The following is a 24,082-nucleotide window of genomic DNA, read 5'->3' as shown; positions in this document are numbered from 1 at the left end:
CCCACCTGCAGTCCCAATTTCTTGGTGGGCTGTGGGAGGATTGCTTGATCCCAGGAGTTCAAGGCTGCAGTGAACTGTGACCTGCCATTGCACTCCAGCCTGGGCAACAGTGCGAGATCTTGTCTCAGAAAAAAAAAAAAAAGAATTTATCTGAACTATGTAGACTATTGAGGTGTGGGCTAAGACCCTAGTACTGTATAGGATTGACTGAGAGTTTTGAATTTTTCCCTGAATCTGCATTCTAATGGAGTTACCAGATTCCAATAATACCTTCTTTTGTATTCTTGGTCACACAATTTTCATCCATGGATACTGCAAGGTAAAACACTTTCTAGAAGTCTATGGTCCTAACATCAAATTAGTTCTTGGGTCAAATTTTTTGTTTTTGTGTAAGGCCCCAAATAACCTAATGTAGAAAGGGAATGTAGCAGGGTATAGTGAATGGAGTGCTAAACCGGGAGTTTGGAAACCCCTATCCAGCTGTGTAATCTTGGGTAAGTCATTTCCCCTCTCTCCATTTCAATTTCTTCATCTGTAGAATGGGGAGGTTGGACTCGACAGTCTCAGTTCCTTTCAATTATTATATTGAGATTTTTGTAATCTTTCTGTCTCCATTGCATCATCCAAAAAATTGGTACAAACATGTTCACCTCTGAGTCCCAAATATGCATAACCCCAGAACGTAGGCTTTTTAAGCTACCGTAGTTTACTCTCTTTTGGTAGTGGGACAGAGGAGGTAGAATGCGTTCCCTTTCCAAAACATCCCGGTCCCTGAGATATTACTACTTATCCCCACTCTGTTGTTGAAATTGTGGAAACCACATTTCATAAGGAACCAGAATCTGGGTTCTAATTTTGCTGCTCTGTATTTTTGGACAAGGCACGGAAGGTTATTTCCCTTATTTGCAAAATAGAAAGCTACTTGAAGGCAGAAGGCAAATTTTCACTGATTTTCCTCCCCTCCCCAACCCTCCCCACCTTGGATCTAGCAGTACTGGACAGTTCGCGGTGTTTGAAAAACATTTGCTAAACAGAAGAGGGCAGGGAATATAGTCTCTATGCTTCCTTTCTCATTCTTTGACAGACCTTCACCGGGACAGTGTACAACCCTCTATATACAATACTTTGTCTTCTGTTTTTTTTTTTTTTCTCTTTTTTAAAATTTTGTCTTCTGTTTTAAACACAGAACAAGGCATGCTAAATTCTCATGACTTTGATAGGGTTGTTACTGAAGGAGTGGGTGGAAGGTTATGTGTGGTGTTCTTCTAGACCTGTGATGGATGTTTGTATCTAGACCTTTTTTTCTGCGATGCCACCGTTGCATAACACAAACAGCACGGATAAGCTGTAGTAATATCAAAGAGTGCCTGGGAATCAAGGCTTTAAAGCAGCATCCCTCTGGGAAAGCGGCTCTTCAAAAACGTCCTTCAAGCGCGAGTGGCAGACTCCTGGCTGGCAGAGCTGAGTCCAGAGTGCACTTTGCTACTTGACCTTGCCACTATCTCTGCCTCTCCCGGGACTTCAGTTTCCTCACCTGCAAAATGGTAGACTTCTCATAAACGAAAATCCCTGAGCTTCTCCCGCAACCCATCTTTAACTGCTCTCCTTGAGGGTGGGGAAGGGGTGGAGTAAGGGTCTGGCCAGAAGCCTCCCCACAACTACTGGACCCGAAACTTTCCACCTTCCCACTTTCTGCCCCCTGGCCCGCAGCGGTGAGGTCACGCGGGGACGTCACGGGTTTGTGACGACACTAAGGGGCGGGCCTCCAGGAGAGGAAGGGGCGGGGCCTAGGCTTGCGACGCTTGCGCAGTGGGCGCGGCGCGGGAGGAGGCGGAGGCGGTGGAGTGGCTAGAGGCGAGAGGCGGCGGAGGCGGCGAGTTGGGGGGGGTGGGTGGGGGGGAGAGTGAGTGAGTGGCAGAGTGAGTTTACCCCTATGAGACTGTGAGAGGCCCGGGGCCTACCTCAGAGGAGCGGGGTCACGACTCTAGCTAGCAGCGGGCCCCCTCCCGGTCCCCGGGCCCGGCGGCGCGGCGGCGGCGGCTCGGCGGCGGCGGCTCGGTTGTGAGGAGGCGGGGAAGCGGGTGTCCGGCCCCCGCCATGGAGGGCATGGACGTGGACCTGGACCCGGAGCTGATGCAGAAGTTCAGCTGCCTGGGCACCACGGACAAGGACGTGCTCATCTCAGAGTTCCAGCGGCTGCTCGGCTTCCAGCTTAACCCTGCCGGTTGCGCCTTCTTCCTGGACATGACCAACTGGTGAGCCGGCCCCGCGGTGCCAGTGCTGGCAGCGGCCTCGGGGCCCCGACGGGAAGGGAAGGGACACCCGAGCTCAGCAGCAGGGCGGGCCAGGCGGGTACTAAGGGGTACCTCTTCTTGGGACGGGGAAGACTAGTGGGAGAGCCCGGAGGGCAAGGGAGAATGTGAGGGCTGAGCAGGGCTAGAGGAGAGTTAGGGGCCACGGAGGTAGAAGGGAGATGGTGGGGCAAGTTCCTGAGGTTTTTCGAGTATTAGTGGCTGAGGGACATGGGATGAGGGGAAAAGACTTGGGCATCGAGGCATAGTGGGTAGACTTGGGAGGGAAAGGCTTTTGGTGTTGGCCGAGAGTAAAAAGCACAGGAGATCTGGATTTGGGGAGTGGGAAAAAAGATTGGGGTTTGGAGCGAGGGGCTGAGGATGCCAGGATTGGAAGAAAACTATAGGGAAGGATTAGGTACTGTGGAAGAACCTGAGCACGGGAGAGGCTTGGGAGTTAGGAGCTGAGAACAGATTAATTTGTGTGTCTGTCTCTTTCCATCTGAGGATACTTAGGGAAAAGGGGGTGATATTATGGGGGAAGACAAGGGAGTACGGTGAGGGAGATGACTTTCTTAAGAGTTATGCCAGGGAGGAGTAGGATCTACTAGTAAATCGACACTTGGAGGACCCGGAGTGTTAGACTTGGGACAGGGACTGGGAACCACTTTAGGAAAAGTGGGGGAAATGAGATGATCTAGGGAGAGGAAACTTTCTGAAGGGACAGGACTCCTAACAGGGGTTTCTCCAGAATGCTGCGAATGGAGAGGGGCTTATCTGAAAGGAAACTAAGTTGACAGATGTTTGAGAAAATGGAGAACTTAGGTTGGGAGCCAAGTATTTTTGGCTTCACCTTGTAGAAGACTGAATTGGGGCAGAAGACTATCCGACTTAAAGGAGTGTTTCTTGGCTTTGATAGTAGCACTTGCTGTTGTTGATAAGCAAGGCTTCCTCTTATACTCTGAGTAGAGGTTGTTGCGTTTACTCAGAGGCAGAGTTGGAGTGGAGGCAATTAGACTTCCTTTGAAAGGATTTCAGGTGAAGCAACTAATATTTCTTTGGGCAAAAGGCTAAAGGTTGAGTGCCCTTTGCTCTGTTGGGCATTCAGTCTCCTGACATGTGGAATCTTGTTTCTTTTGGCATCACTTGCACAGCCAACCTCTCTTTTATTCCATGTCCACTGACTGCCTCAAGCAACACTGGAAAAGAGGCTGTAAGCCGACTTTTTATCCCACTCCTAACCTAACTCTATCCTGAATGACGCTCATCTATTAGTAGGAGCCTTGTAGCCATGGCTGCACCAAAGGTGATGTGTAAATTTTTTTTTTCTGTGCATCATCTTTGATGGGTCCTATTTTATTTCTAACGTCAATTATTATAGCAAGTGCGGGTTTAAATTTCTAGATGTTTAGAAAACTCTGACTGGATGAAAGCGATAACCTTTATAATTAGTCATTTGTGATCTCCACTTGTATCTGTTATGTCTGATGATCTCAGGCATGGAATGTAGCCTGTTGTAGCTTTCTGACAACTAACGTGTGGTATTTAGTCAGAAATGGGTTATTGAACACACTGAGAAGAGCTATTACTCTGTTGAAATTTAGAAGTAAAGTTATATCTTGAAGAGAGTTGTTCTCTTGCCTGACTGCTTCCCACCTCCGGCTCTTTTTCTTCCTTGTTTACACTAGTTCAGCATAGGAAACTTGGCATATTGTTGCTGCCAGTTTGGTAGGAGAGGATCATTATTTCTCCCCACCTCTTGTGAATTGGACCATTTAAACACTGCCCTAATAAGCTCTTTAGAGTCAGTCTTTATTAGTACAATTATTATGGCTACAAAACCTGTGTAATGAATTTTATATGTTTGAGGTGTGTATTTAATGTTTAAGATTTTTCTTAGGTGTTGTGGAAAGTGAATAGGTGAGGCCCAGTGTGATAAGAAAAAAAATAAAAGGCTGCACGCCTGTAATCCCAGCACTTTGGGAGGCCAAGACAGGAGGATCACTTGAGTCCAGGAGTTCGAGACCAGCCTGGGTGACATAGTGAAATCTTGTCTCTACCAAAAAAATGCAACAAAACGAGCTGGGCATAGTGGTGTGTGTCTGTAGTTCCAGCTACTCTGGAGGCTGAGGTGGGAGGATCACCCTGGCTGCAGTGAGCTGAGATCGCGACATTGCACTCTAGCCTGAGTGACAAGAGTGGTGAGATGCTGTCTCCAAAAAAAAATTTTTAAATATAGTTCGATTATAAAAGTTCTATTTGAGTTTTTAAATAAAACACAATTAAGCTAAAATTCATGGAATAGCATATATATTGATGACATGTTATTTCTGTATAAAACAGGTTACATTTATGAGCAAAGGAGTGAGCCATTAAGAAAATGTGTGCTGGGCCAGGTGTGGTGGTACATGCCTGTAGTCCCAGTTACCTGGGAGCCTGAGGTAGGAGGGTCTTTTGAGCCCTGGAGGTTGAGGCTGTAGTGAGCTGTGATCATGCCACTGCACTCCAGCCTGGGCAACAGAGTGAGACTCTGAGAGAAAAAAGAAGCAAAAGAAAATATGTTCTGGTTTTAGAGAAATTGAAAAGTTGGAAGTCGGTAGCTTCTTAGAAATCCATGCAGTTAAGTGATAATTCAACTTTAAGTCACATTACCTTATTTTTATAAGGCATGTTCTTTATTTTCTTTGATTATAAAATGAAAAATCATCTGTGAACTAAAAGTAGGAAGGCTTTCCACCTTTTTCTTTCTTATGAAAGATAGTTAGTGCCATAATCCATTACTGTATTTTTTGATTCCTATGTTTACCTAATTCATCTTAACAGATTTTTATTTTATTTTATTTTTTGAGACAGGATCTTGTTCTGTCGCCCAGACTGGAGTGCAGTGGCACAAACATGGCTCACTACAGCCTTGACCTCCCAGACTCAAGCAATTCTTCCACCTCAGCCTCTTGAGTAGCTGGGATTACAGATGCATCCCATCATGACTGGCTAATTTTTTTTATTTTTTACTTTTTATTTAATTCAATTTTTTTTTCTCATGTCAGATGGGTAATGTGCACATGTTATATAACAAGATTCAAGGTTGGTACATTTCACACATGCATGTGAACACGCAGTCATCACGCATATGAATAACAAAACGATCAATTTAAAAATTTTTTTAGAGATGGGGTCTCACTGTGTTTCCAGACCTAGCCTTGAACTCTTAGGCTCAATCCTGCCTTCCCAAAGTGTTAGGATTACAGAAGTGAGCCGCTGTGTCCAGCCAAGATTTTTTCTTTCTTTCTTTTTTTTCTGAGATGGAGTCTCTGTGCCCCAGGCTGGAGTGCAGTGGCGTGATCTCAGCTCACTGTAATCTCTGACTTCAGGGTTCAAGCAATTCTCCTGCCTCAGGCTCCTGAGTAGCTAGGATCACAGGCATGTGCCACCATGCCCTGCTAATTTTTGTGTTTTTAGTAGAGACAGGGTTTCACCATGCTGCCCAGGCTGGTCTTGAACTCCTGACCTTGTAATCTGCCCACCTCGGCCTTCCAGTGTGTTGGGATTATAGGCGTGATCCATTGTGCCCCATGATTTTTTTTTTTTTTAAACAAACATTCATCATAATTAATAAAATCCAGGTAAATACACATACACATAATGTGCATGCATGCATACTTGATCACAGTATTTGTGTGTGTTGCTCAAGTAAAAATTTAAAGTCTAGACATGGGTTGTTTTAAGCATCGTTTAATTTCTAACTGGGCAACTGTTGACATAGTCCTAATATAGGTTGGCAAAAAAAATCTCTCAACTTGCTCTAATGGTTAACGGGTTGATTTGAAGATGATTAATCTTCCTGTGACTTCATAAGTGCCTCCTTTGGGTTATAATAAATACCATTCAGTTGTCGTGTGTTTACTAAAAATAATATAGTAAATTAAAAATCATTATTGAAAAGTGAAGTCCCTGAGTCTTCTAAAATTAAATGTATCTGAGTGCAGTAGTTCATGCCTGTAATCCCAGCACTTTGGGAGGTGAAGGCAGTAGGTTTGCTTGAATGCAGAAGTTTGAGACCAGCATAGACAAGATAGTGAGACCTCCATCTCTACAAAAATAAAAAAATTAGCTGGGTGTGGTGGTGCTCACCTGTAGTCCCGCCTAAGTGGGAGGCCAAGGTGGGAGGATCAATTGAGCCTGGGAGGTGAAGGCTGCAGGGAGCAGTGATTGTGCCACTGCCCTTCTGCCTGGGCAACAGAGTGAGACCCTGTCTCAGAAATAAAATAAAAATAAAATCTGAGTTAGAAAAATTACGCTTTTGTGATCAAAAGTAAGAATTTATTTTGTCATTGTTGAAACACTGACTAAATGGAATGTTTTGGCTTTGTAAGTCTTCTACCCTGTTAACACAGATTTTTTTGGTCTTAGGTTGACAAAATTGTGTAGATATTTCTTTATTTCTTTTTTTTTTTTTTTTTTTGAGACAGAGTCCAGGCTGGAGGGCAGTGGTGCGATCTCGGCTCACTGCAACCTCTGCCTCCTGGGTTCAAGCGATTCTCCTGCCTCAGCCTCCCAAATAGCTGGGACTATGGATGCCCGCCACCACGCCTGGCTAATTTTTATGTTTTTAGTAGAGATGGGGTTTCACCATGTTGGCCAGGCTGGTCTTGAACTCCTGACCTGAAATGATCCACCCACTTTGGCCTCCCGAACTGCTGGGATTTCAGGCGTGAGCCACCATACCTGGCCTCTGTTTGTTAAATTTAGAACCAAATATTGTTTTCAGTTGAGCATGTTTGTAGCATTTATAGGGAAGCCTGGAGATTGATGGAACTGCCTGTTAACAAAAGTACGTCAGTTTTCAGTTCCTAAGTATGTAAAGTGAATAAATGGTATGGTGAAAGCAAACCTAGTATCTAAAGCCAAATTGAAATGACTTGTAGATTAATATCTGCAGTGTTCTATAAGTGGAATGTCTTTTAGAGGTACTATTGGGCTGTGAATATAGAACTTCTATATTCTAAAACTAAATTCTAAAACTGGAAACTGGCTTAAGAGATTCTCTAGTTTATTCCAACTTTTCCTACAGAATTGTATCCAGCCCTTCTAAGATAGCCATCTGTCCTATTCTTGTATCCCTAAGGGCAGAGATTTGCATGATACCTTATTATAAGGTTTAATTACTTTCTGGTTAGAATTACGTTAAAACTAAACCTTCCTTGCTACAATTTAAGCCTTTTTCTTTTTCTTTTTTTATTTTTTCCTCCACCCCCCAATTTAAGCCTTTTTCATTTGTGTATGTCCTCCTTGGATGTGGAGGATATCTAATAAACACTCTGTTAAGAGGTCAGAAAACTTTTTTGAAATTACTAAAAGCTTTTAACTATGTAAAATTTAAACATGTTCAATTTAATGGGTTCATGTTTTTTTAATGTAGTCTAATTGGTTTTTTTTTTTCCCATGGGAAAAAATTCAGAGGCGAGCTTACGTCACTTTTTAAACATTTGTGGTAGGCTGGGCGCAGTGGCTCACACCTGTAATCCTAGCACTTTGGGAGGCCGAGGTGGGCGGATCACCTGAGGTCGAGAGTTTGAGACCAGCCTGACCAACATGGAGAAACCCTGTCTCTACTAAAAATACAAAATTAGCTGGGTGTGATGGTACCTGCCTGTAATCCCAGCTACTCAGGAGGTTGAGGCAGGAGAATCGCTTGAACCTGGGGGGACAGAAGTTGCGGTAAGCCAAGATTGCATTATTGCACTTCAGCCTGGGCAACAAGAGCGAAACTCCATAAAAAAAAAAAAAAAAATTGTGGTAAAATATACATAACAAAGTTTACCTTTTTTATTTTTTCTCTTTTTTTCCTGCTTTCCTCAGCCTCCTAAAGCACAAAGTTTACCTTTTTAATCAATTTGTTTATTCTTAATGTATTTTTTGAGACACAGTTTCACTCTGTCACCCAAACTGGAGTGCTGTGGCACGATCTCGGCTCACTGCAACCTCCGCCTCCTAGGTTCAAGTGATTCTTGTGCCTCAGCCTCCCAAATAGCTGGGGTTACAGCTGTGTGCCACCACGCCTGGCTAATTTTTGTATTATTAGTACAGATGGGGTTTCATCATATTAGCCTGGCTGATCTTGGACTCCTGACCTCAGGTGATCTGCCTGCCTCGGTCTCCCAAAGTGCTGGTATTACAGGCGTGAGCCACCATGCCTGGCCTACATTTTAATCAGTTTAAAGCATACAGTTCAATGTTACATTAGGTGTTCATTGTGAGTTGTTCTTTAGCATTAGTGACAGGAGTCAGCTCTTGTAGATTTTTATAGGACTAACTTAGGGTTTAGTACTGGCCTTATTTCTCAGTATAACAATAGATAAAATATCTTTTAATAGCATATAGACAATGTTTCTTTACCTCCTATTAGGCTAGTGCTATGCAGTTTTGGTATTGCAACAGTCTAGGTTGCCTGCAGGTATTTCAGGGAGCAGTGTGTATGTTTTGGAATTCTACTTCATCCACTGTGGATGGAACTGATGTTTTCTAGAAAAGTAACTTGGGAAAAATATTTCTGTAAAATATAATGTCCTATTAACTTTCTCAACATTGTCAGAAACACCCTACTAGGTAAAGATATAATCACAAATCAATGAAATGAAATTAGAATCTAGATGTGAAAATCAGTTGTTACTCTTATCTGATCACACAGTGCCTTCTTTGCCTGTTAATCCATTTCTCAGTCACCCATGTTAAATGAGTTTCTCATCTACTCTGTAGTTTATATGTATGAATCTAGGAAAAAGTTCCTTTATGATAGAGATAAGACTTGCTATTTTCTTTATTTTTTTCTTAAGACTTGCTGTTTTCTTAAATAAATGTGTGTCAAACAGTAGTTTCAGGAAGAGGGTAAGGGTTGCATAACAGCAATAGAGTATTATTTACTCTATTGCATTTTTAAAAAGGTTGAGAGTTCTTTGGACATTCTTTTCATTTATTTATTTATTTAATTTTTTTTTGAGACAGAGTCTCGCTCTGTTGCCCAGGCTGGAGTGCAGTGGTGGGATCTCGGCTCACTGCAGCCTCCGCCTCCTGGGTTCAAGCAGTTCTCCTGTCTCAGCCTCCTGAGTAGCTGTGATTATAGGCGCACATCATCATGCCCAGCTAATTTTTGTATTTTTTATAGAGATGGGTCTTGCCACGTTGGCCAAGCTGGTCTCGAACTTCTGACCTCAGATGATCCGCCCACCTTGGCCTCCCAAAGTGCTGGGATTATAGGTGTGAACTACCATGCCTGTCCTATTTGTTTATTTTGAGACAGGGTCTCATTCTGTTGCCCAGACTGGAGCACAGTGGTGCAGTCAGTTCACTGCAGCCTGGATTTCTGGGGCAAAAGTGGTCCTCCCACCTCAACCTCCCAAGTAGCTGGAACCACAGGCATACACCATCCTGCCCTGCTAATTTTTAAAAAAAAATTTTTGTAGAGACTCGACTTCCCTATGTTCCCCAGGCTGCAATTTTTTGTTTGTTTATTTTTTAAAGAGATAAGGTCTCACTATGTTGGCCAGGCTGGTCTTGAACTCCTGAGCTCCAGTAATCCTCCCACCTTGGCTTCCCAAAGTGTTGGGATTACAGGCATGAGCCACCATGCCTAGCCTTTTTTTTTTTTTTTTTTTTTTTTTTTTTTTTAAGAGACTGGGTCTTGCCCTGTGGCCTAGGCTGGAGTGCAGTGCAGTGGTGATCTTAGTTCATGGTAAACTCAAACTCCTGGGGTCACATAATCCTCCCACCTCAGCTTTGGAATAGCTGGGACTGCAGGTCTGTGCTACCCCTGCCTGGCTACTTTATTTAGTTTTGTGGAGACAGGGGTCTCATGTTGCCCAGGCTGGGCTTGAACTCCTGGCCTTAAGCAGTCCATCTGCCTCAGCATCCCAAAGCGCTGGGATTATTTTCCACTTTTTTTGGTCTTTTTTTTTTTTTTGGTACATGCAAATTGGGACTCTTGGTATAATGTAAAATAGTTTACAAATAGAGCATCCAGGTTCATTTTAGTTTTAAAGGAACACAGTAAAAAGTATGTTGCTATCCTGCAGAAAGTGTTTTTTTACTGTGCTGTTACTGCAGGACTTGCATTTCTGAGCATAGATCATGTCTGAACTAATCACTGTTATAGCCAGAGTGGGCAGAGGTGGTTTCTTTACCACCTCCGTTTCCCATTTCCCACACACAAAATTCATCTGGTACGTGATAGCAAAAACCATCAACTAGGCAGTATTTAAACAAATGTATTTTGATTAGATCCCTAGCAGAGAACATCCCCTATCATAATTTTCTTTTCTAATAGGAAACTCACCTGAAACTATCAGAGAAAAGTTACAGGATAATAAGAAGAAACATTCCTATTCTAATTCTGAATTAACAGTAAACTTTCAGAACAGATAGGAGTGGACTGAATTGAATAGATCACAAGGATTGCATGCCAGCTATGGGCAAGTTGTTTATAAGTTAAGTTTTCTGTAATCTCAGCATTTTGGGAGGCCAAAGTGGGCAGATTACTTGAGGCAAGGAATTTGAGACTTGCCTGGCCTAAATGGTGAAACCCTATCTTTACTAAAATACACAAAAAATTAGCCAGGCATGGGGGTGCGCACCTGTAATCCCAGCTACTTGGGAGGCCGAGGCAGGAGAATTGCTTGAACCCAGGGGGCAGAGGTTGTAGTGAACTGAGATCACACCACTGCACTACAGCTTGGGCAATAGAGCGAGACCCTATCTCAAAAAAAAAAAAAAAAAAAGAAGTTGAGTTTTGAAATGGCTGGGGGATTAGAATTGATGGAAAAGTACCATATTGTAGTCAGAAGGTATTTTCTAGGTGAAACCAAGGAAGAGCCAGTGGAGCAGGGGCCATATAGAAGATTGACTTTGCTAGAATGTGATTAATGAGATAAAGGCATTACAAGATATGGAGCTCATTTTTATTTTTTTTTTGGAAATTGTTGATTTTAAAAATAAAATTGTGAAATTGATACCACGTAAAATTAACTAGTTTATTTTTGTTTACTTTTAATTTTTTGTTTTTTTTGAGACGGAGATTCGATTTGTCACCCAGGCTGGAGTGCGGTGGCGCGATCTCAGCTCATTGCAACCTCCACCTCCCAGGTTGAAGCGATTCTTCTGCCTCAGTCTCCCGAGTAGGTGGAACTACAGGCGTGTGCCACCATGTGCTGCTAATTTTTGTATTATTAGTAAAGATGGGGTTTAACCATATTGGCCAGGCTGGTCTTGAATTCCTGATCTCGGGATCTGCCCATCTTGGCTTCCCAAAGTGCTGGGATTACAGGTGTGAGCCACCACACCTGGCCTAATTTTAATATTTTTAGAGACGAATTCTCACTATGTTGTCCCGGCTGGAGTGCAGTGGTTATTTACAGGCATGATCATGTAGCACACTACAGCCTTGAACTCCGAGGCTCAAGTGATTCTCCCACCTCAGCCACCTGAGTAGTTGGGACTGCATGTATGCAGACTGTGCCTGGCAAAATTAATTGTTTTAAAGTGAACAAACTCAGTGGTGGTCAGCACATTCACAGTGTCATGCAACCACCACTTGTCTGTTGTTTCCAAACTTTTTCGTAACCCCAGAATGAAACTTTACACCCATTAAGCAGGTGTAAAGGACTGTTCTCTCCTCAGCCATTGGCAACAGGATTCTGAGTTCTGTCTCTATGTATGTGCCTCTTCTGGATATTTCATATAAATAGAATTGTACAATATTTGTTCTTTTGTGTCTGCATCTTTTTGTTGTTGTTGTTGTTGCCCAGGCTGGAGTGCAGTGGTGCGATCTCGGCTCACTACAACGTCCGCCTCTGGGTTCAAGTGATTCTCCTGCCTCAGCCTCCCAAGTAGCTGGAATTACAGGGGCACAAGATCATACCTGGCTAATTTTTGTATTTTTTGTAGAGGCAGGGTTTTGCCATGTTGACCAGGCTGGTCTCAAACTCCTGACCTCAAGTGATCCGCCTGCCTTGGCCTCCCAAAGTGCTGGGATTACAGGCGTGAGCCACTGTGTCCAGCCTTTTTTCTTTTAGTGAAGCCTATAAGTTTCTTGCCATGGCATCTTTCATTTAGCATAATGTTTTCAGGGTTCATCCATGTTGTAATATCAGTACTTTGTTTTTGTTTTTTTTTTTGTTGTTGTTGTTTTTGAGGCAGAGTCTCATTCTGTTGCCTAGGCTGGAGTGCACTAGTGCTTCCATGGCTAACGGCAGCTTTGACCTCCTGGGCTCAATGCATCCTCCCACCTCAGTCTCCCAAGTAGCTGGCAATAGGCATGTGCCACCATGCCGAGCCAGGTTTTGTATTTTTTGTACAGACAGGATTTTGCCATGTTGACCAGACTTGTTTCGAACTCCTGCAAACAAGCAGATAGATCCCTTATAGGATCTATAGATCCTATAAGGGATCTACCTGTACTGGCTCTGGGATTACAGGTGTGAGCTACCCCCGACCCCTGGCCTCACTCTTTTTTTTTTTTATGACTAAATAGTCCATTGTATTTACATATCACAATTTGTTTTATCTATTCATATAATAGTGCAGTGGCTATTCACAGGTGTAATCTTTTGACTCTTCTGAGTAGCATTTTGCATATGTGTGTGTACCTGTACCTGTATTTGTTTGAGTACCTTTTTTTAGTTCCTTTGGGTATGTATCTTAGGAATGGAATTTTTGGGTCATATGGTCATTCTGTTTTTGAGGAATCACCAAACTGTTTTTCACAGTGGCTGAATCATTTTACATTCCCAACCTCAATGTATGAACTGCTCCACATCCTTGCCAACACTCATTATTTTTCTTTTTTATTTTTTTAAACTTCCAGTTTAATGGAATATTTTTCTTTTTAAAACTATAGCCATCCTTGTGGATAAGGATTGGTACCTTATTATGATTTTGATTCTCATTTTTCTAATTAATTATGTGAACATATTTTTATGTGCTTGTTGGCCATTTGTGTATCTTCTTTGGAGAAATACCCATTTAAATCCTTTGTCCATTTTCTTTTTTCCCCCCAAGAGGAATTTTATTGATGGCTCTAGTTGATTTCCTCCCAAAAGACCAATAGCAACCAGATGAAGGGAAGTTAACCTCAGGATTTTATTGTCTTCATAATAAAATAAAAGATGACATTTAGAACTGGATCACTTGACCCTTTCTTGTCTTATCTCCTCCTAGTTCAAAATGCTTGTATGTCTTAAAGCTAGCATTTTTTTTTTTTTTTTTTTACATCTGCAGTTGAATTCAATGCATTCTAGCCTCAGCACAATCTTCTTTATAATTTTAACCTGTTTCTGGAAAATTGGCTTAGTCTGCCCACCATAGCCACTCTATTTCCTGTCGTAATGCTGCTTTCCCTGGACATACAGAGAATCCTTGCCTTTCTTATACTGTGTCACTTTGTGGAGTTGGTGTTTGCCATACATCTTATAGAAAGTCTGGTGGCTTTTAGGAGTGTTCACTATGTTTTCTGGAGCACTGTCAGCACAAAAAGACTTTGCCCATTTTTAAATGGGTTGTCTTTTTGTCGTTTAGTTATAAGAAGTCTTTATATGTTCTGGATATGAAACCCTTATAGGTATATCAGTCGCACTGTTTTCTCCCATTCTGTAGGTTGTTTTTTCACTTTCTTGACATCCTTTGATGTACAATTTTTTTTTTTTTTTTTTTTGAGACGGAGTCTCACTCTGTCACCCAGGCTGGAGTGCAGCGGTGTGATGTCAGCTTACTGCAGCCTGTGCCCCCTGGGTTCAAGCGATTGTCCTGCCTCAGCATCCCAAGTAGCTGGGATTACAGGCACCTGCCACTGCGCCTGGCTAATTTTTGTGTTTTTAGTAGAGATGGTGTTTTACCATCTTGGCCAGGCTGGTCTTGAACTCCTGACCTCGTGATCCACCCACCTTGGCCTCCCAAAGTGCTGAGATTACAGGCGTGAGCCACAGCGCCTGGCCTGATGCACAAATGTTTTTAATGTGCTGAGGTCCATATCAATTCTTTTTTTCTTCATTTGTGTTTTTGATGTCATTTCTAAGAATCCGTTACAAAATCCAAGGTCATGAAGATTTATCCCTTTGTTTTCTTCTGAGCTTTTTAGTTTTGGTTCTTTATATTGAGGTTGTTGGTCTATTTTGTATATGGATATCCATTTTGTATAATTAATTTTTGTGTATGGCATGAGGTGGGGACCAGCTTCATTCTGTGGAGCTTAATTTTGATGTTTCTGCTCTGAGACTAGCTTCTCATTAGTTCTGTATTAAATATATCCTTAACTTGTAGTAAATACATATTTATTCTCTTCAGCCATCACTAAAATTTGGGCCAGAAAAAACTGTGCAGGCTTTTCTGGTGGGAGCAGAAAACTTATGAATGTTATATTGACATTCAAAACTAGATGTGTTTAAAAGGTCAGTTTGCCAGGCCTGGTGGTACACACCTATAGTCTCAGCTACTTGGGAGGCTGAGGTGGTGGGACTGCTTGAGCCCAGGAGTTCTGGGCTATAGTGTGCTATGCTGATTAAGTGTCCGTACTAAGTTTGGCATCCATATGGTGATCTCCCGGGAGTGGGAGACCACCAGGTTGCCTAAAAAGAAGTGAACCATCCCAGGTCGGAAGTGGAGCAGGTCAAAACTCCTGTGCTGATTAGTAGTTGCATTATACCTGTGAATAGCCACTGCACTCCAGCCTGGGCAACATAGCAAGACCCTGTCTTTAAAAAAAATAAAAAATTTAAAAAGTAAAAAATAAAAGTAGCCAGGTGCGGTGGCTAATGCCTATAATCCCAGCACTTTGGAAGGCCTAGGTGGGCGGATCATCTGAGATCGGGAGTTCGAGACCAGCCTGACCAACGTGGAGACACCCCATCTCTACTAAAAACACAAAATTAGCTGAGCACTGTGGTACATGTCTGTAATCCCAGCTGCTTGGGAGGCTGAGACAGGAGAATCACTTGAATCCGGGAGGTGGAGGTTGCAGTGAGCCGAGATCACACCATTGCACTCCAGCCTAAGCAACAAGAGCGAAACTCCGCCTCAAAAAAAAATAATAATAAAAATAATAAAAGATCAATTTGTCCTTTTCCTCACTTAGCTAGTTTTTCTTTCTTACTTTTCCTTGTTCTGTTTGTACCTCCAGTGGTTTCCCAGAAATTAGACTTGAACTGAGTTACCTTTAAGGCCCTCTCTTTCCTGGACACCCCAGTTCATTTGCCAAATCCAGTTAATTTCCACCTGGATTTGACAGTATACTTCCCAAATGTCTCTTTTTTTCCATTCCCACTGCCACTGCCTTAGTTTACAGATTATGTTACCAGTTTAACAGTGACATAGGCATAGTCCAAATCAGTTTTCTACATGTGGCTTTCTTCCTTTCAGTCTATTTTGTGGACATACCACTAATAGATCAATCTTTCTAAATCATAGCTTCAATCTAGGCCCTTCTTTTCTCAGAAACTTCTAGCAGGGCCTTGCTTCTTACCAGATAAAGAATAGCAAGCTTTAACTTGACATTCGTTCAGGACCCTGCAAAGACTGGTCCCAGTTTACCTACTTCTGCTTTTCCTGGCATATGTTTTTACTGAATATTCTGCTTTTGTCTGCTCTGTTCAAACTAGGCTGCCTCTCATTCCCACATAAACTTTTGCTCTCCCAATTTTAAACTTGTTTGTCCTGCTTAGAATGCTGTTCTTTACTTTCTACCTGAAGAAGTCCTATTATTTTTCTGAAATTGACATAGTAATTCTGTTTTTAGTAGTATACTCTTCTTTAAACTCCACTGTTTCCTTTTTTATAGCGTTTATTATGAACAGAAACACACTTTTAAGAGGACAGTGCCCCCAACAACCTTTGTTTCTCCCTAATCCTGTTATGCACTGCTTTGTACATAGTAGGTACTTAGTAAACATTTGTTGAAGTAATGTGTAAGTGTAGATGGGGGAAAAGGCTTAATTTTTTTGTATGCCTATGTTACTTCGTTATTTAGATGTGAATGGACAAAAATATTTTGTAAGCTCTCTAGAGTTCTCTTGGGTCATTGCCATTGTGTTTCCGTTGAGTAAAAACTTTAAAAAGTCATATAAGTGGATAATAAGTTCAAATAGTTTAGAATAGTCTAAACATGGGTTGCAAACTGAAATATGTGTAGGTGCCAAATGGGCAACAATTGAAATGTGTGTGAACTGGAAAGCCTTGTCTTTATAAAGAGCATGTCTGATACGTGCCTTAAATGAAATGTTGTCCCACTAGAATGGGGAGGGTGGCAATGGTAGATTTTTCTATTTTTTTCAAGAGAAGTCAAAAATACAGGTTTTTATAGAAGATGTCCTGGTTTTGTTGGTTTTTTTGTGGGGAGGGCACAGTGTCTCTCTCTTTCATGCAGGCTAGAGTACATTGGCAGGATCACTGCTCACTGCAACCTCCCTACCCCCATACCCCCTCCCTGGTCTCTAAGTGATCCTCCCACCTCAGCCTCCCAAGTAGCTGGGACCACAGGCACATGCCACCATGCCTGGTTAAGTTTTTGTATTTTTAGTAGAGATGGGGTCTTGCCATGTTGACCAGGCTGGTCTCAAACTCCAAGGGCTCAAGCAGTCTGCCCACTCTGGCCTCCCAAAGTGCTGAGATTACAGGCATGAGCCACTGTGACGGACCAAAATGTCTTGATTTTTAAATGTTGGCAATTAATTCAAATATTTTTAAAACACCGAAGACCAAATAAAGCACATCTGTAGGCAGAATCTAGTCTTTGGGCTACTCATTTGTAACCTCTGTACTAAATATGAGAAGCATAAATCCCTCCTGTTTCCAGATGTAGCCACTGCTAACAATTTCTTCAGACCTTTTAGAAAATTTCTGTGCATTGGCTGGGCGCAGTGGCTCACACCTGTAATCCCAGCACTTTGGAAGGCTGAGGCGGGTGGATCACGAGGTCAGGAGTTCGAGCCCAGCCTGGCCAATCTCTATTAAAAAAAAAAAAAAAGAAAATTTCTGTGCCTTATATTCTGAGCTGAGATTGCCCCATTGTACAGAATAGTCTGTGCATGTGTGTGTATGTAAAATTATATGTATAAACTTTTTAAACAGCTATGGTTATTGCTGTTAATTGTTTTTACTCTTCAGAGTAGCGGATACCAAGGCCCTTATACCTCCATTGTTTGAGTGGGAACTGAATTTAGCTGTCAAGGTATTAGATAGGCTGGTCATGTATACATATATACACACACACACACAAACACACATGTGTGTATGTACTCGTGTGTGTGTGTGTGTGTGTGTGTGTGTGTGTGTGTGTTGAGACACAGTCAAAAATGTAGGTTTTTGTAGGGAAATGTCCTGATTTTTTTTTGTTGTTGGGGAAACAGGGTTTTGGTCTGTCACCTAGACTGGAGTGCAGTGGCACGATCACAGCTCACTGCAGCCTTGACTTCTTGGGCTCCAGTAATCTTCCCACTTCAGCCTCTTAAATAGCTGGGACTACAGATGTGTGCCACCATGGCTGGTGAATTTCTAAACTTTTTTGTAGAGATGGGAGTCTCCCTTTGTGGCTCTGACTGGATTTTTAAAAATTTTATTTTTTTTCACATCAGAGAGATAATGTGCCAGTGTCTAACAAGGTTTGAGGGAGGCACATATCTCACATAAGTGTGAACACCCAATCATCATGCTCATGAGCTAAAAAGGATTGATATTTTAAAAAAATTAACAGTGTCTGGGTGTGGTGGCTCATGCCTGTAATTCCAGCTCTTTAGGAGGCCAAGGCAGGCAGATCATGAGTCTAGGAGTTGAAGATGAACCTTGGCAACATGGGGAGACCCCATCTCTACAAAAAACACAAAAATTAGCTGGTCATAGTGGCATGTGCCTATAGTCCCAGCTACTTGGGAGGCTGAGATTCAAGGATCACTTGAGCCCAGGAGATGGAGGTTGCAGTGAGCTGAGATTGCCTCATTGCACTCCAGGCTGGGCGACAGAGCAAGACTGTTTTAAACAAACAAGGCCAGGCGCAGTGGCTCACACCTGTAATCCCAGCACTATAGGAGGTCAAGGTGGGCAGATCACGAGGTCAGAAGTTCGACACCAGCCTGGTCAACATGGTGAAACCCCATCTCTGCTAGAAATACAAAAATTAGCTGGGAGTGGTGGTAGGTGTATGTAATCCCAACTACTCTGGAGGCCGAGGCAGGAGAATCGCTTGAACCCAGGAGGTGGAGGTTGCTGTGAGCCAAGATTGCACCCTGTACTCCAGCCTGGGCGATAGAGCAAGACTTCGTCTCAAACAAACAAACAAAACAAACAAAAAACAATGTAGTGGTGGACTTTGGTCATTTGATATGTAGTAAAATCCCTTCTCATTAGGCAACAAACTCTTATCCAGTAATTATGTATAATTTTATCAAAACTTAGTTTTGCTTTGTGAAGAAGTAAACTGTCTATTAGTAAGCTCATCTGACAATATCATTTACATGATATTGTCAGAGAACAGGAAACCCAAAATGCAATAGGACTAAAACCGAAAGGTTTAACCTTTATTTTTATTTTTATTTTTAAAATGAGACAGGGCCTTGCTGTGTTGCAGAGGCTGGTCTGAAACTCCTGAGCTCAAGCAGTTCTCCTGCCGTGGCTGCCCAAAGTGCTGGGATTTCAGGCATGAGCCACCACACGCAGTGAAAGGGTTTAACTCTTGTTAAACCACCTTGTGCAGAGAAGATGAACATGTTTTTCACTTGTTGGAAGGGTAATTGATTTAGTAAAGGTGCTCTCATTTGCCAAAGTTAATGTTTGGCTTGGGAGGGGGACCAGTTTATTCCCAAATATAGAGGATCAGCCCCACTATGTACTGAGGTTTAAAAAACCTATGTTTTAAAATGAATAGTTGTGCTTTTTTTAGTGTGTTTTGAGCCTGAGGTCTGTCAAGCGTTTCTGAGGGTTCACACTTGAATTATTGTGCTTGAGGTCAGTGATTCACAGCCTCTTATGAAGCAACCACCTTCTAATGATTGATTGATACATGATGTGCTTCTAAAGTGCTTTCTGGTCAGCAGTTTATTTTCTAAAATAAATTTTATTTTTTACTTTTTAAAAAAATTTTAACACTTTGATAACAGGCCTTGAGAAGAGTGAAAACCACTGGCTGGGTGTTGGAACTTGCATTCAACTATGACAAGGAAGCTCTGCCTTATTTTTAAATTTTTTAAATAATTGTATTTTATTATGACGTAAATAGCACTTGTCCTTCAAGTTGCCTGCTTGGGTCTCTCCCATGTGTACTTTTTCTTTCTTTCCTGTTCTAAAGCCTTTTAAAATAAACTGCCACTCCTGCTCCGAAAAAAAACATTGCTAGGATCTGAATATTGGCAAACGTTTTAAAAAAAAATAGAAAGATATAAAAATAAAAAATAGGCCAGGCACGGTGGCTCACACTTGTAATCCCAGCATTTTGGGAGGCCAAGGAAGGCAGATTACTTGAGGTCAGGAGTTTGAGACCAGCCTGGCCAACATGGTGAACCCTCATCTCTACTAAAAATACACAAATTAGCCAGGCGCCTATAATCCTACCTACTCAGGAGGCTGAGACAGGAGAATTGCTTGAGCCCAGGAGGCAGAGGTTTCAGTGAGCTGAGGTCACACCATTGCACTCCAGCCTGGGCAACACAGCGAGACTCTTGTCTCAAAAAAAAAAAAAAAAAAACATAATTTAGAAAGTATTGATAAAACAGAAACAAAAAACAAAAATAAGCCATAAATATGGGACCCAGAGATACAAATGTTAACCTTTTGATATATATGTATTCTGATGATATATTTTGTGTGTGTGTACCTGCACTTGTTTTATAAAAGTGGGGCATTTACTATATTCTAGATTCTGTTTTAAGTGATTTATATTTAATATATAATTTAATACAATAATTGTAGGGAATGAATACTGTTATCCTCATTTTTTAACAAAAGGAAAAGAGGCTCAGAGAGGTTAAATGACCTAAAGTCACATGGGTGGAAATGGGATTCAAACCTATGTAGCCTGTGTTCTGATTACTGTATTTCACACATTGTGTGAATTTTGTAGTGTTGCCATAAGAAATAACACAAACTGGGTGGCTTAAACCTACAGAAATTAACTTTCTTACAGTTTGGGAAGCTACAAATTCCAAATTGAGGGTGTTAGCAGGTCCATAATCCCTCTGAAGTTTCTAGGGCAGAATCCCTTCTTACCTTTTTAGCTTTTGGTGGTTCCTTCCAATCTTTCACCTTCCTTGGCTTGTAGCTGTATCACTCCGGTGTCTGCCTTATTAGTTACATGGCTTTCCTATGTATGTCTCCAAATCTGCTTCTCCTTATAAGGATACCAGTCAATTGGATTTAAGGCCCACCCTAATCTTATATGACCTCATCTTAACTAATTACATCTGCAAAGACCCTATTTCCAAATAGGGTCACATTCTGAGGTTCTGGATGGACATAAATTTTGGGAAGGTACTATTTAACCCAGTATATACCTTGTTGTGTAATCTGTTCTTCATTGAACAATGTCTTATAACCATTTTCCCAGTCTTAATAAATACAATCCAACACTTACCTTCAAAAGTTTTATAGTATTCTATTACATAGATGTGATTAATGCCCTTTTTTGGATATCTAGATTGTTAAAACATTTTTTTCAATATAAACTCAGTATTGAACATTTCTTATAGTTAAATCTTTACTTGCATACCTATTTCCTTACAATTTATTCCTGGAATTATTCCTAGAATCAGATTGCTGGGCTGAGGATTGTTGGGCTAAATATAAACATGGCTTTTAATGCTCTTAATACTTAATTGCCAAACTGTCTTACACCTCATAAAGATTGGATGCATTTGTATTTCTGCCATTACCATAACAAGTGACTATTTGACCAGTCTCATCAATGTGGCGCATAATATATTTTTTCCAGTTTCATAGGTAAAAAATGTGATCTTATTTTAATTTGTATTTAGCCATTTCTTTTTTTTTCTTCCAATTTTTATTTTAGGTTTGGAGATACATGTACAGGTTTGTTATGTGGATAAATTGCATGTCATGGGGGTTTGGCGTACAGATTGTCACCCAGGTAATAAGCATAGTACCTGACAAGTAGTTTCCTGATCCTCACCCTCCTCCCACCCTGTTTTGTTATTTCTCATGAGTACTTTCATGTTCTAAAGGTCTGTTGTATTTATTTTATGAATTTACTGAACTTGCACCTTTGTCTTTTTTCCATGAAGAGCTTTACCTTTTTGGGAAATGAAATTTCTTTTTTTTTAATACCTGATTGTAAAAGTAATAATGCTGGATATAAAAACCCAGCAAATTCAGAACGAAGCCCTATCAGGTAGTACCATGCTTACTTTCTGAGTGATGAAATCACTTGTTTACCAAACTCCAGTGACATGTAATTTACCCATGTAACAAACCTGCATGTGTACATACACCCTGAACATAAAAGTTGAAAAATAAAAATAAATTAGGGTGGGGCACAGTGGCTCATACCTGTAATCCCAGCGCTTTGGGAGGCTGAGGCGGGTGGATCACCTGAGATAAGGAGTTCAAAACCAGCCTGACCAACATGGTGAAACCCCATCTCTACTAATAAACACAAAAATTAGCTGGGCATGGTAGCAGGCGCCTGTAATCTCAGCTACTTGGGAGGCTGAGTCAAGAGAATTTCTTGAACTCAGGAGGTTTCGGTGAGCCGAGATTGCGCCATTACACTCCAACCTGGGCAACGGAGCAAGACTCTGTTTCAAAAAAAAGAAAAAAATTAAAAATGTGAAATTATGTAATATTAAATATGTAAATTATCAGGCTGGATGTGGTGGTACACACCTGTAATCACAACCCTTAACCCACCCTTTTTTTTTTTAAGATAGGATCTCACTGTGTCACTCAGCCTGGTGTAATCATAGCTCACTGCAGCCTCTCAACCTCCTGGGCTTAAGTGATCCTCTGACCTCAGCCTGTAAAGTAGCTGGGATTAAAGGCATGTGCCACCACACCTGGCTACTTTTTGTACATATGGGGTTTTGTCATATTGCCCAGACTGGCTTCTAACTCCTTAGTGCAAGCAATCCTCCCACTTCAGTATCCCAAAGTACTGGGATTACAGGCATGAGCCACAGTGACCAGCCTGTTTTGATTTTAATAAATGGGATTATACCTTGGGGAGCAACAACAACGAAAAACAGTAAAGCTGCTTGTAATACTAAAAGCTACTAACTTGAGTTTGTGTTCATATACATACAGATAGCTAGTCATATGCATTTTATATATTTCACATTAAAATATAGTCATGTATACATACTGCTATATAGCCTATTTTTTAACTTAAATATATTATAGTTAGCTTTCCATATCTGTTTTTCATGACTCCTAGCATCCCATTGAGTATTCTGTAACTTAGTCATTTATTGATTTTTTTTCACTATTATAATATCTGTTCACTTGCTTGATTATTTTTCATCTCTCTCAATTCTTTTTTTTTTTTTTTTTTTGAGACGGAGCCTCACCCCGTCACCCAGGCTGTAGTGCAATGGCGTAATCTCGGCTCACTGCAACCTCTGCCTCCTGGGTTCAAGTGATTCTCCTGCCTCAGCCTCCCCGAGTAGCTGGTATTACAGGTGCGTGCCACCATGCCTGGCTAATTTTTTGTATCTTTAGTAGAGACGGGGTTTCACCATGTTGGCCGGGCTGGTCTTGAACTTCTGACCTCAGGTGATCCGCCTGCCTCGGCCTCCCAAAGTGCTAGGATTACAGATGTGAACCACCAAGCCCGGCCTTCAATTCTTTTTTTTATTGTGACATAAAACTCTTGTATTTATTTAGAACAAATTCTGAGAAGCGGAATTGGCAGGTCAAAGTATGCCCTTTTGAAGGTTCTTGATAAACATTGCCAGATTGCCTCCAAGAAATATGTACCAATTAATTTTAATAGGCAGTAGAAAGCCTGATTTTGGAGAATTATGTTTTTATCTTTACCAGGTAGATTTATCTGATATAAACGGTATTTCTTATTTTGTGTTTCCTTGATTGCTGGTGAAGTCTTATGTCTTTTATGTGTGTGATGGCTGTATTTTATATAGGTACTGAAATTTTTATTTTGAATAAAAGTATATTTAGCTGTGCATGGTGGTGTGCATCTGTTGTCCCAGCTACTTGGGAGGCTGAGGCAGGAGGATCACTTGAGCCTGGGAGGTGGAGGCTGCGATGAGCCGAGATGGTTCCACTGCTCTGGAGCATGAATGACAAAGTGAGACCCTGTCTTTAAAAAAAAATTGTGTGTGTGTGTACGTGTGTGTGTCTGTGTGTGTGTGTAGAGAGAGAGGCTACGAGTGCACACCTTATGGACCCTCCACCTATGTTTCACAATGATTAATATTTTGCCTTTTTTTTCCACCAGAAGAACAGGATTTTAAATCAAATCCTGGCTGCGTTGTGGCTCTTTGTTTCTGCTTAAAATATATAGCAGCCTGGCCGGGCACAGTGGCTCATGTCTGTAATCCCAGTGTTGACTTTGGGAGGCCGAAGGTGGGTGGATCATGAGATCAGGAGTTTGAGACCAGCCTGACCAATATGGTAACATCCTGTCTCTACTAAACATACAAAAATTAGCCGGATGTGGTGGCGCGTGCCAGTATTCCCAGCTACTTGGGAGGCTGAGGCAGAAGAATTGCTTGAACACGGAAGGCGGAGGTTGCAGAGAGCTGAGATTGTGCCATTGCACTCCAGCCTGGTGACAGAGCAAGACTCTGTCT

At 41.6% G+C, this 24,082-nt stretch overlaps 1 protein-coding gene and 2 non-coding genes across 6 annotated transcripts in view; 1 reads left to right on the top strand and 2 right to left on the bottom strand.

The window, feature by feature from the left end:
* The first annotated feature begins 1,821 nt into the window (after window positions 1–1,821).
* Window positions 1,822–24,082, top strand: part of ILRUN (inflammation and lipid regulator with UBA-like and NBR1-like domains) — a 113,119-nt gene continuing 90,858 nt past the window's right edge. For 2 of the 4 annotated variants that reach the window (XM_032253468.1, XM_032253467.1), the window contains exon 1: window positions 1,822–2,255. In XM_032253468.1, the coding sequence (XP_032109359.1) occupies window positions 2,098–2,255 (158 nt within the window). In that variant the 5' untranslated portion in view covers window positions 1,822–2,097. The remainder of the gene's footprint in view (window positions 2,256–24,082) is intronic. The other 2 variants (XM_032253466.1, XM_032253465.1) reach the window with 1 other exon arrangement.
* On the bottom strand, window positions 5,333–5,438 carry LOC116533759. The gene has a single exon (XR_004261438.1). It is a non-coding gene; the product is annotated as a small nucleolar RNA U13 (small nucleolar RNA).
* LOC116533758 lies at window positions 17,897–17,998 on the bottom strand. Its single transcript, XR_004261437.1, has one exon. It is a non-coding gene; the product is annotated as a small nucleolar RNA U13 (small nucleolar RNA).

The sequence above is a fragment of the Sapajus apella genome, unplaced genomic scaffold, assembly GCF_009761245.1.
Source record: "Sapajus apella isolate SASKATOON/1434 unplaced genomic scaffold, GSC_monkey_1.0 scaffold83, whole genome shotgun sequence".
Lineage (NCBI taxonomy): Eukaryota > Metazoa > Chordata > Mammalia > Primates > Cebidae > Sapajus > Sapajus apella.
This window is presented reverse-complemented; position numbering and strand designations above follow the sequence as displayed.